This window comes from Girardinichthys multiradiatus, chromosome X (assembly GCF_021462225.1).
Source record: "Girardinichthys multiradiatus isolate DD_20200921_A chromosome X, DD_fGirMul_XY1, whole genome shotgun sequence".
Taxonomy (NCBI): Eukaryota; Metazoa; Chordata; class Actinopteri; order Cyprinodontiformes; family Goodeidae; genus Girardinichthys; species Girardinichthys multiradiatus.
This window is the reverse complement of record NC_061817.1, coordinates 18,326,872-18,340,597: the sequence shown is the minus strand read 5'-3', so window position 1 is coordinate 18,340,597 and position 13,726 is coordinate 18,326,872. Positions and strand designations below refer to the sequence as shown.

The 13,726-nt window shown below is 40.3% G+C and overlaps 1 protein-coding gene across 1 annotated transcript in view; it reads right to left on the bottom strand.

Annotated features, from left to right (window-relative positions):
* Window positions 1-13,726, bottom strand: part of LOC124863112 (voltage-dependent T-type calcium channel subunit alpha-1I-like) — a 127,298-nt gene that overhangs the window by 100,282 nt on the left and 13,290 nt on the right. Inside the window, exon 3 of the mRNA XM_047357361.1 lies at window positions 7,426-7,523. Within this exon, the coding sequence (XP_047213317.1) occupies window positions 7,426-7,523 (98 nt within the window). The remainder of the gene's footprint in view (window positions 1-7,425; window positions 7,524-13,726) is intronic.

The following is a 13,726-nucleotide window of genomic DNA, read 5'->3' as shown; positions in this document are numbered from 1 at the left end:
ACAGAGTAGGATTTACACACACTAATTAGTTGCAGCAGTATGCATACTTTGCAGATCACAGCATGAGTAAATGTAAAGAGAAAATAGATATAAAGACCCTTGTACACTGGTGTATAAATGACATATCCACAGTATATTAATCTTATAACCCATATATCTGCACAGTCAAAAAGAGACATATAATCATGTCTAGAAGAGCACATTTGTTTGCAACCAGTTCACTTTTCACTACAGCACCATGCACACTCTTCTTCATACATTTTCCAAGCCATTTCCCTAAGTGCTGCCACTGTATCAACTATTTGACTGAGCAGGTTCCTCTTAGTTTTATAGAGTGGAAGGACAGCTTGTTCTTCTGAATATATTGAGTAAAATGAAGAAAGAAGACAATATTTGGGTTTAACTGACTAAGACATTGACAATATGACCATGATTTTTTGCAAAAACAATCATTACTACTGCATTTATAGTGTCCGTCTATAAAAAATTAAGTTTTAGGTGAAAAAAGATGGTTTATAAACCCTTTCCAGTGTAGAGAATTTTAAATGATCAGTTTCAGGTATATCCTTGTAGACTTAGCAAAACAGTATATCTTGATTTTGCTCACGTTTACTTTGTGCTCAAGAGACCACCACTTCACTGGAACTAGTACCGGTTAGTTGTTTTTGCATGATCTCTTTGTCCTGACTTGGTCCAGGTTGGGAGTCAAACAAACCTGCCATATTGAGATCTCAAAGACCCAAAACACGGTGTGCTTGCTCAGTTGTCAGATCTACCTTGTTCACAGAACTGCCAAAATTAACACTGGTTTCACATGGTGTCTTATCTTACATTATGTGTTAAACACAATTCAGATATGCAAAAGTATAATTGGGATATTAGGGAGAATATATGGCTTTGCTCAGGATGTTCTTCCTTTGCTTTTTCATGTGTCCTTCCAAACATCATTGCAACATTCTGGGGCAGCATGGGAATTTTCACATTTTTGGTTGGAAATTCTACTAAACATACAAACAGGGAAACATTATATAAAACATACAGTGGGTAAAATAAATACATAACGTCAAAGATTTTAAATGTATTTCAAATTTTTCTATTGACATGAAATGCCCCCCAGACAGACCAACTACTCACAGATATAGAGAGATCAAAACAAATGACTCCACAAATTAAGTTCAGTCAGAAAAGTTACGTGTTAATGTTTAAATAGATCGTTATTATCCAGTTTGAGTTTGGTGTATATTGATGGGACCCAGCCATGGATTTCAACATTAAACTCTGGTACAAACTTTTCTGGAACTTTCAAAATAAATTGTATTAACCTACTTCCGGCACAGCCAAGCAAACTGTAGCAGCGGACATCCCATGATGCCACTGGCTGCATAAAAAGGGATGTATAAGGGATGGATTTTCTGCATAAAAGCACCCCCTTTCCAATGGTCCGACCTATACCACCCGGTACTCCGCTGAGAGACTGGCTGGAGAGGAACAGGCGCTAATGTCTCTTTGCTGGCAAAAAGACATAAACTCTTCAAACTGGATCCAAGGGTGTCATACGATCCCGCGATCATATGCGCTAAGTTAAGTACTGATGAATTACTGTTGAAGTAATCCAGTTTTCATTAATAAAAAGGGGGTAAATTAAGGTATAAGCATTGCTTACTTTCTCTCTGAGGCCCGCAGAACCAAACTGTCCCAGAGAAGTTCCCAGTAGAGACGCTGTCTCTACAAGCCGAGTGAAGCGGTTTTCCCTGCCTGAGAGAGGGACAACAGGAGCCGCATCACCGTGGTTACGGTAACGTGCAGTTTGGCCGGCCGACAGAACAGCCGCCACTCCCCACAGCTAAGGAGGTTAGCTGTGGCTAACCGTTTAAAGACTGTGGACGTTTCTTCAAACTTCGCCGCCTTGGACAACGTTCCTCACCACAGTTCATGACGTTAAGTGTTTGGGCAGAATAACATAGAAGTGATTTACATTGAAATGATCTAAACGTTTTTCATTTTATGAAGTTTGGTTTTGTTTGTGTGAAACTGCTATCTTGGTGCTAGTGGGCTATCTGCTCAGCACACGTGTTCAGGTTGTGTTCTGTGTTTGTGGATTTTTAAAGTTAAGACAAACTTTATTTAAAGGGTGATTTTAAACACAGAAGATCGTCCATAACGCGGCGTCCACACTTATGCATTTTAATCCTTTTATTGAGAGTATTTTTAAAGGTGTGTGTTTGATTCTGGTGCTCAGCTATCAGCCTCCTTTGTTAGCTTCAACTGCTAACAGCTAAGGACATGTGCTTGCTCCCAAATAATACACTGCTCAAAAGGGAACACTCAAATAACACATCCTAGATCTGAATGAATGAAATATTCTCATTGAATACTTTGTTCTGTACAAAGTTGAATGTGCTGACACCAAAATCACACAAAAATGATCAATGGAAATCAAATGTATTAACCAATGGAGGCCTGGATTTGGAGTCACACACAAAATTAAAGTGGAAAAACACACTACAGGCTGATCCAACTTTGATGTAATGTCCTTAAAATAAGTCAAAATGAGACTCAGTATTGTGTGTGACCTCCACGTGCCTGTATGACCTCCCTACAATGCCCGGGCATGCTCCTGATGAGATGGCGGATGGTCTTCTGAAAGATCTCCTGCTAGACCTGGACTAAAGCATCCGCCAACTCCTGGACAGTCTGTGGTGCAACATGACGTTGGTGGATGGAGGGAGACATGGTGTCCCAGATGTGCGCAATCGGATTCAGGTCTGGGGAACGGGTGGACCACTCCATAGCTTCAGTGTCTTCATCTTGCAGGAACTGCTGACACACTCCAGCCACATGAGGTCTAGCATCGTCCTGCATTAGGAGGAACCCAGGGCCAACCGCACCAGCATATAGTCTCACAAGGGGTCTGAGGATCTCATCTCGGTACCTAATGGCAGTCAGGCTACCTCTGGCGAGCACATGCAGGGCCGTGCGGCCCTCCAAAGAAATGCCACCCCACACCATTACTGACCCACTGCCAAACCGGTCATGCTGAAGGATGTTGCAGGCAGCAGATCGCTCTCCACGGTGTCTCCAGACTATCACGTCTGTCACATGTGCTCAGTGTGAACCTGCATTCATCTGTGAAGAACACAGGGCGCTGGTGGCAAATTTGCCAATCCTGGTGTTCTCTGGCAAATGCCAAGCGTCCTGCACGGTGTTGGGCTGTGAGCACAACCCCCATTTGTGGATGTCTGGACCTCATACCATCCTCATGGAGTTGGTTTCTAACCGCTTGTGCAGACACATGCACATTTGTGGCCTGCTGGAGGTCATTTTGCAGGGCTCTGGCAGTACTCCTCCTGTTTCTCCTTGCACTAAGGCGGAGGTAGCGGTCCTGCTGCTGGGTTGTTGTCCTCCTACGGCCTCCTCCACGTCTCCTGGTGTACTGGCCTGTCTCTTGATAGCGCATCCAGGCTCTGGACACTACACTGACAGACACAGCAAATCTTCTTGTCACAGCTCGCATTGATGTGCCATCCTGGATGAGCTGCACTACCTGAGCCACTTGTGTGGGTTGTAGAGTCCGTTTCATGCTACTATGAGTGTGACAGCAACACAGACATTCAAAAGTGACCAAAACATCAGCCAGAAAGCAAAGGTACTGAGAAGTGGTCTGTGGTCCCCACCTGCAGAACCACTCCTTTATTGAGTGTGTCTTGCTAATTGCCAAAGATTTCCCCTGTTTATTCCATTTGCACAACAGCAGGTGAAATTGATTGTCAATCAGTGTTGCTTCCTTGGTGGACAGTTTGATTTCACAGAAGTTTGATTCACTTGGAGTTATATTGTGTTGTTTAAGTGTTCCCTTTATTTTTTTGAGCAGTGTATTTACCCAGAAAGGTTTAGTTTTCAATCCAGTAAATAATGTGTCCCTAACATCATTTTATTCAATTTGATAACTAAGTAAACACCATTAAGCCCCATTTCTCCAGAAAGATTTGGCTCTTTTCTAAAATATTCCCTTAATAATATTTCTTTAAATATTATTTTAATAAATAAAGGCAGCTAATGAGACCCCGTTGAGAATTAGCCATCCAAAAGGTTGGTTGTATTTAGCAGATCATTCTTTAAAACATTATTTTAATAAAATAATATTTTATCTGATCTTGCATTGTGAATGGTTGTCTAAAGGTATGCTGATTATTGCCAGTTCCAAGACTAACTTAACTTCACTTCCAGATTCTTCAAGATAATCCTTGGTTCTCAAACATAAACATTGAATGGTAATGTTGCATCACTCCTTCAATCAAGGTTCTCAATCATCTTTAATCAACTTGTTTATATTGTACATAGCCCATTAGTCTTCCTTATTCTTTAATTCTGCTTGGTAGTTAGTTGGATTGTTTTAGCATAGTAAAGAGTTTGTTGATTGAAATATGTTTGACTTTGAGTTGACTTATGTTTGTCAATAAATTCTTGTATATTAAGAAATTGTGTGAATTCATTCCATATATGTGCAGAGTTTATGCTGTTCAATAATGTCAGAGCTCGTCTCACCTTTCTATTTTGTCCTAATACCATCGCCTTACTGGGCTGGGGTTCACAGGATAACCTTTAACAGACCAAAATATTATTTGATAAAATATATTAATATTAAATAATATTTACAGATTCATAATCCTAACACTATGCTTACAGCTTTGATTGAATACAAGAAAACCTACAACTCTATGTCCCACATGTGGATCCTGAAAAGCCTGAAGTTGTACACGTTCAACAACACTCTGAGAGCCTTCATTGCAACTCTGAGGCTGTGAAACAACACCACTGAAGCCAAGCAAATTCTGCAAGTCTTGATCAAATGAGGCATATACCAAAGATATGCTCTGTCCCCACTGCTGTTCTGCATAGGCCTGAATCCCCTCAGCCAACTAATCAACAAGATTGGCTATGGATACAACTCAGAAATAGGGGCACCATCAGTCACCTCCTCTACGTGTTTGACAGTGAGCTGTATGCTTAGAGTGAGCAAGACATTGACTCACTGATTCACACCACCTGGATCTATAGCAGGGATGATGGAATGTCATTCGGGCTGGAGAAATGTGGCCAGATGGTGACAAAGAGAGAGGAAGGTAAACCACAAGGAAGGAATTGCACTCCCAGATGGGAAAATAGCAGATGTTGAGGAGAGCTATAAGTACCCTGGAATACCACAGGCAAATAGCAACCATGAAGAAGCCACAAGAAAAGCTGCAACAGCTAAATAAATGCAATAATTAGACAAGTTCTAAGAAGTCAGTTCAAAGGCAAAAACAAAGTCTGGACAATCAACAAATATGCCTTGCCAGTTATTTAGATACCCTGCTGGGATAATAACTTTCCCAAAGAAGGAAATTCATACCTCAGATGTTAAAACACATAGAAGTAGGGAGAGGACTAGTGAGCCACTATCTAAGATGAAAACTCCAAGCTCCATAAATACATCAGGAAAATGGCCCCAGGGGATGAAGAGCTAAGTGAATGTGTCAGACAATGGCAACTGGAAGAGAAGGAGCTGGAGGAACCTTCATGGGAGAAAAAAACCCTCCATGGGAGGTACCACTGACAGATAGCTCAAGGGGCTGATATGACCAAATCCTACCAATGGCTGGAGAGGGCAGGTCTAAAGGACAGCACATAAGCACATAAGCACTGATCATGACAGCACACCAATAGACCCTGAGCAGCAGAGAAATATATCTACCACATCATGCAAGGTATAAGCTGTGCAAAGAAGTCCCAGAAACAATACAGTATCTTACAGGTGCATGTAAGATACTTGCAACCCTGGTCAACTGGAAAACCCTAGGTCAAAGTGGGAATCACCTCTCAATGTTTGTGTGCACATATATAGTATATATATATATATATCTATACATGTAATTTGAAATAGATCAGCTGTCTGCACAAATGTATTCGGTGAGTGAAGACAGCAGCCCAGACTTTGCTGGTTCAGTCTAATTGCTGATTATGATGACGACAAGCTGCCGTCCAAATAAATCAATAGAACTTAGAAAGTTTGCTGAAGAATGGTGTATTAGATGAGGAGAACAGGTCTATGGTCACACACTGAACAGTGAAGCATCATTAATGTGTGGTTTGTAAATCTGATAAGGCCGTGACTCAAGGTTTGAGCTGACTTTATGATGAAGCATTAGATGAAAGTTGAATCATGCCCACCAGGAAATGGTAGTATAAGGATGGAGAAAAGTCCCAGAGATGCAGTCAAAAGGAAATTCATCTGCATGGATTTTCAGGCAATTTGCTTTTGCGCTTAATGTAAACTGACAGACAGGGGTAACGACACAGAGAAGCTTAAAGCTCAAGTTGTGGATTGCAGCACAAGATAACTTTAATCCAATCCAACTTTTTTTTATGAATCACTTTAAACAACCAGCACTACAATATAAAAACTGCATAAAAACCTACGAAAATCAACTGATATAAAAATCAACTAACATCTCAATGGGCGTTAAACGCCAGAGTAAAAAAAGATGGATTTTCAGGAGAGTTTTAAAAACAGACAGAAAAGACGCCCATTAATTTCTAAGGGGAATATTCTACAATTAGGGAGCTGCAACAGCAAAAGCACAATCTCCTCTAAGTTTACGCTCAGTCGAAGGTACAGTGAGGAGCAGCTGGTTAGCTTACCTAAGAGAGCGGGTAGGTATGTAATGGCAGTTAAAAGAAGGACTGCAGCATTTTGCACCCTATGGAGAACAGCAACGGACGAAGCACTGACACATACATAAAACGCATTACTTCAGCCAAGTTGTGACAAATGCATGGATTATTTTCTCAAAGTGCTTCTTTAAGAGAACTGGCTTATTTTAGCCAGCTGCCTAAACTGGAGAAAGCTTGATTTAACAATTGCCTAATCTGACTGTCAAATTTAATATAGGGGTCCACTTTGACCACAAGATTTGTGACAACCAGTTTATTATGCTGGGCAGAGGAATGTAAAAACACACTAAGCGTCTCATTTCTGTCTTTTTCTCATTTAATTTTAAAAAGTTATGTGCCAACTAGGCTTAAATGTAATCATGACACTAAAGTAGTGGCTTCATCAAATGTGCATTTTTTTCTTTAGAGGGATATATATCTGACAGTCATTCTGCATGAAAGTGAAATGCAGTGCCATGTTTTTTAAGTATAAAACCAAATAGGAGCAAATACAAGGAAAAGATGATTGGGCCTAGAACTGAGCCCTGTGGGACTCCACACAATAGAGGAGGACACGTGGTCACCGAAATTGACGCAAAAGGTTTTCACCACCAAATAGGACCTTTACCACTTACAACTTAACACAACAAAGTTGCATGAATGCTGAAACATACTTGCAGTGTATATAATCCCCAATCATAAACAAAACAAAAATACTTAAACTTATCTTACTTGGGACTCTATTGATGGCTTTCAGTGGCCGAAGAACCCGAACTGTTCGAATGGCAGACAAGTTGATGTTTTGCAGATCCAGCGAGTACTCCACCATCCTGGATACACAGAAATTAAAAAATAAAAGGAAGGCAACATCAGGTTTCTCCTTTTTTGTATTAAACATTTCAATAGTGAATGCCTTTACATGATTCACAATCTGTGGTAAGGTTTTCAAAGTATGATCCCCTAGATAGGGGTGAAAGTTATCACCCAATCTTGAAGTAATGCATGTAAATTAAAGAAATGACAAGTAAATGTGATTAACTTGCATGCTCTTGGCAAGTGTGCAACCTGGAGAACAGTGTTTAATTACTACAACAGATCTGTTGGGGGCAGCAATGTGCCTGACCTGCGTTTTGAACCCACCCGCTCAGACAGTGCTCAATTTGGCTTCAAACCAACAGCTATGCGGGACTGACCTGAACTAGGGATGGGTACCTTTCACATTTGAACCGATACTGTACAGATACCCGGTAACTGGGAATCAATACCGGTACTCAGCGATACCAGTTTTTGGTACTTTCGTGTGTGTTTATGTGGTAATAAATGTTAACTTGTTTAATAATAAAATCTCAAAACTTTTCAATTTAACATATTTATTTCTCAGTATATACATTTTAATATATCAAAACAACATCCAACTTTTGTATTGTAACATCACAGTTGTTTCAAACATTTCTTCAACATGAAAAACCCTTAACTGACCACACACTGTTTTTTCTTAATAATGCACAGATTAAAAGCCAGCCACATTGCTGGTTGCAGACGACAAGTCGCTACACATCTAGGCGTGCTAACGATGCCAAATGCAGGAGTTGTAGCCGTATATCTGAGCCTGACAAAAAATTGGGCCCTCTTTAGCCTTGAGAGAAATCTTGTGCTTAACCAGGTGCTTCCTCAGATTAAAAGTATTCCTGCCGCTGTCCACAAATATTGCAGCGAGTGTAATCTGCATCGCATTTTCAAAAGTGAAGCCATACTTTCAAGCGTTTTTTATAAGCTATGCGTTGTTAACGGTAGCAGTGGCTACTGACGTAATTACGCTATTGAGCATGCAATGCTGTGTTTATGTCCAGTTACGCCCAGTCTTCCACTCCCTCAGTGTCACAATGATGTATTTAGGTATGTTGTGGAATTTTCTTATCAAAGTGGGTAGAAGTTGACTCATAACAAGAGAAAATCCGGACTTTGTCTTATAAGTTTTATTCAAAGGCATTCAGCGTTTGAAGACCCTGACACTGAGGTTAGTCAGTGAAACAGAGCCCCGATCAACATTTACACACAGTATTTATACCAGAACATGACAGTGTTATCTCAACTTCCAAGAGTCTGTGTTTTATGACCCAAACCCTTCTTGAGTTCAAAGGTGACAAGGTTATCTAGGAACAGACCTAACTGCCCTTCCTGACATCATCCTAAATGATGGGTCTTAACCATTAAACTCTCCAGCATTGGAATTTAGAGTCCATCTGCTCTAAAAAACAGAACACTAACAAAACACAGAGGTCAGAGGTGAGAGGTAGATGGAAGGTCACCTGTGGGTGATAAAACACAGAATCAAATGAGAGAGGTGAAGGGAATATCAGAGCACTTTAAAAGAATTTTCCATTACAGGTACCACCAAAATATGGTACCGTTTGATTTTACGTGAATCAATATTTGGTAGTACCGACGGAATTCGGTCGGCACCTATAAAAGTACCGAATTCGGTACCCATCCCTAACCCTCAACACAGTGCACCCTGCTATAACACTATTAGTTAATGATTAGAGTGTTCAAAGCAAAGCACTTACAGGGATTGGACAATGAAACTGAAACACCTGGTTTTAGACGACAATAATTTATTAGTATTCTGTAGGGCCTCCTTTTGCGGCCAATACAGCGTCAATTCGTCTTGGGAATGACATATACAAGTCCTGCACAGTGGTCAGAGGAATTTAAGCCATTCTTCTTGCAGGATAGAGGCCAGGTCACTACGTGATACTGGTGGAGGAAAACGATTCCTGGCTCGCTCCTCCAAAACACCCTAAAGTGGCTCAATGATATTTAGATCTGGTGACTGTGCAGGCCATGGGAGATGTTCAACTTCACTTTCATGTTCATCAAACCAATCTTTCACCAGTCTTGCTGTGTGTATTGGTGCATTGTCATCCTGATACACGGCACAGCCTTCAGGATACAATGTTTGAACCATTGGATGCACATGGTCTTCAAGAATGGTTCGGTACTCCTTGGCAGTGACGTGCCCATCTAGCACAAGTATTGGGCCAAGGGAATGCTATGATATGGCAGCCCAAACCATCACTGATCCACCCCCATGCTTCACTCTGGGCATGCAACAGTCTGGGTGGTACGCTTCTTTGGGGCTTCTCCACACCGTAACTCTCCCAGATGTGGGGAAAACAGTAAAGGTGGACTCATCAGAGAACAATACATGTTTCACATTGTCCACAGCCCAAGTTTGCCCTCCTTGCACCATTGAAACCGACGTTTGGCATTGGCATGAGTGACCAAAGGTTTGGCTATAGCAGCCCGGCCGTGTATATTGACCCTGTGGAGCTCCCGACGGACAGTTCTGGTGGAAACAGGAGAGTTGAGGTGCACATTTAATTCTGCCATAATTTGGGCAGCCGTGGTTTTATGTTTTTTGGATACAATCCGGGTTAGCACCGAACATCCCTTTCAGACAGCTTCCTCTTGCGTCCACAGTTAATCCTGTTGGATGTGGTTCGTCCTTCTTGGTGGTATGCTGACATTACCCTGGATACCGTGGCTCTTGATACATCACAAAGACTTGCTGTCTTGGTCACAGATGCACCAGCAAGACGTGCACCAACAATTTGTCTTCTTTTGAACTCTGGTATGTCACCCATAATGTTGTGTGCATTTCAATATTTTGAGCAAAACTGTGCTCTTACCCTGCTAATTGAACCTTCACACTCTGCTCTTACTGGTGCAATGTGCAATCAATGAAGACTGGCTACCAGGCTGGTCCAATTTAGCCATGAAACCTCCCACACTAAAATGACAGTTTCAGTTTCATTGTCCAACCCCTGTAGTTTCGGAAGTAACAGAACAACTCTTTTGGGAAGTTTTGTCCACAGAGGTACATCAACAATTTGCAACAAAAAGATAAATAAAAAAATAGGTGAGCTAGCTTTAGTCTGCTATTTGTGAAATCCCCTCCCTCAGTAAAGATACCCAGCAAAGCAAAATGCACATTTACAGAGGACTGTTTGTAGTCGTAGTATAAAGGATAAAGCTCCACTTGTTTTAGGTTAAGTATTATTAGTAGAGCTACACAGCCGATCGTGATTGCAATATTAATGAGAGCACAACAGCCAAGGACTGTTTGAATGTATTGGTAGTATTTTAGATTTTAGGAGCCATGCATGCGAATTCTGCAAGCCAGTAATATTGTTGGCCTGTTGAGCTGACCTTTCCTTCCCTTGATGCTAACACTTGATGTATATTTTCAGTGGCCAGGATGCTAATGCTCACCAAGAACAGTAGGGACATGGGAAAAATGTCCTTATTGCTTTATTTATCAAATGTATCACAATAATATGTTTCCTGCAGCTCTGGTTGTTAAAACAGGTTTCTAGAAACAGAGTGAACTCCATGCTTAATAAGTGAAGGCTTTTCAGAAAGTCCAGGGGGCTAAAATAGAGGTAGCTGTAAAGAAATTAAGTCCTTATTCATTCATCATTTACACCTAGTTAATGTTGCAGGGTTGAAGGGGAAGCTGGTGCCTATCTTCAGTAGTCATTGGGTTTACATCCTGAACAGATCAGCAGTTCATTGCAGAGGGAACACAGGACACAGTCACTCACACCTAAGAGCAATTTAAAGAGACCAACATGACTCCACTCTTAATGTTGCCTTCAACTCACACAAGTCTCTGCTTACCATCATGATGTCCCAACAATTTTGTGGAGATCAAGGGAAGCGTCTTCAAGAAATTTGAGAAGAACAATTTATTCCAAATGTCTAACAGTGATATAAAAGAACGGTTTACAAGCTATGTTCTCCTCCTCATACAGTCATGTTTTTGGACTTTGGGAGGAAGCGGGAATACCCAGAGAGAACCCACGCATACACAAGAAGAACATGCAAACTCTACACAGAAAGACCCCAGGCCCAAATTTCAACCCAGAAGCTACATGCTGCAAGGTAATGGTGCTACCAACTGCGCAGGCTTACTGAAATATGTATTGACTGTGTGCATTTTTTTTGTTTTTGCATAAAAATAGGTACAAGCATTTTAAAGAGGTTTAAAAATAGTCAACATTAAAATAATCCCATTAAATTTCACCACGTTATCTATTGAAGTATTTAACCTTTTTATTATACACAATATTATTCAAAGATTTCATATGAAAGAAGGTGTATAAGTTGTCAACAGAAAACAAAAACAAAACAAGAAAACACAAATTCTGAAAAAAGTTGTTAAAGAAAATAAAACATAATTTGGAAGAAACAATAAAATCATTTTTGAAGGACTTAAAGTACACATACAGTATATTATATTGTTATTTTTCCCTCTTCTTCTTCTTATTTTTATGTTTAATTATTTTTACATACCCAAAACAAACAATATTACACAAAAGTGTGTGTCATAAATGGCGGATTGTTACATTTATGAATGGCTGGTGCTATTTAAAAATGTAACACGAACCCTAAAGCAAAAGTCCTAATACAACAAAAAAGCTCCACAGAAAGGTACCAGACTCAAAGATGGGGGATAAAGTTACAAAGCACTGAGCGGGAGAATGACATGAAAGAGATATAAGAAGAAAAGGAAGAAATATGGATTCATTTTATTCTAAGTGTTGCCTGCAGGATGTTGTGTCTCAGTCAGAGCTTGGCATCTGTTAGCAAGTCATTTCCACGGCATGGCTAAGCTGTTTGTGCCCCCAAACCCAAACCACTTTCACACGAGAGCAGTCACGGTGAAATATATATCTTTCTGTAAAAGCAGTGAGTCGGTTTAAATGTGGCGCAACTGCTACACGACTCTTTTCATCAGCACAGATACAGTTTAAGTGAGTGAGGGAGTTTCACTGCATATTTAAGTGACAGAACAAGATTATATTTGCCTATAAAGGGTACTATGAAAAACCAATCAAACATGTTTTTCAAGTGTGTGCCCAGATGAAATTTGCCCATGGTATAACATTGCCAGGACAGCATGAAACCAGCAACTGCAACACTGTCACAAGATGCCACCCAAATCTTATCTGAAGAACACGAAGAAACAAGCCATTCTCACTATCACATAAACAGAGTTGGGAGCCATGTCATTTACAATATTATGATACTTTATTGATGCCATAGGCAAGTATTTTCTATTTGCCCTTCACAGTCACTTATGAAAGATTACTTGCTTTAACAGAACCGTGTAGGTTTATCCACATGGCAAAGCAGGCTAAAATGCAGTAGTATAACAGTTTATCTCTGAACTTGCATCAATAGTCCTAGTCCTTTTGCTCCCAAAGCTGATGCAGGCCTATGTTTGAAGATTGTTTTTCTTTTGCAGAGATGTTAATTTTCTCTCACTGTTTCATTCAAAAGAGGAGAAATGCCACAGAGAAACTTGATGAAAATGTCAAAGTATGAAGAAAAGCACAAGAGTTGTTTTGGTGGCCAGATTTAATCAGCTAGGTCTATTAACTCCATGCAAGACTATGCAATCTTCACCATTTCTAAAGAATATGCCTCACAAAAATATTTAATAAAGACAACGTGGGGTTCCGCAAGGCTCAATTTCCGAGCCATTTTTAACTAACTTCTACGTGATCCCTCTGGCTTAGATAAGAGATCTCTTACAATATCTATCCTGAGGTCATAAAATATTATTTGTCACCTCTTGGCCATAGTCAACTACAGTGTCTGAGTTAGCGTTCCCATAATATCCAGGAATGGGTAGGTCAGAATTCCCTCCAGCTTAATATGAAAAAATAAAAAACTAAATAATTGCTTTTGGTCTAACAAAAGCAAGGTTAGAGATCAGCATAAAACTCAAGTTGATAAGGCAAGAGAGCAAGCAGAAAAAAGTCATTAAGGAGTCAGACTTCAACTTTAACAACAGAAAGTTAATTACTAAAGCAATCTACCATCCCCTTAACACATTGCCAGAATAAACATCAAGATTACACAGAGAAAAACTTGTGCATCCTTTTACTTTGAGTAGGTTAAAAAAAGCAACCAGGCAGCTGCAGCTCTTTCAAAATGTTGCAGCCAGAGTCCTGACAACAAC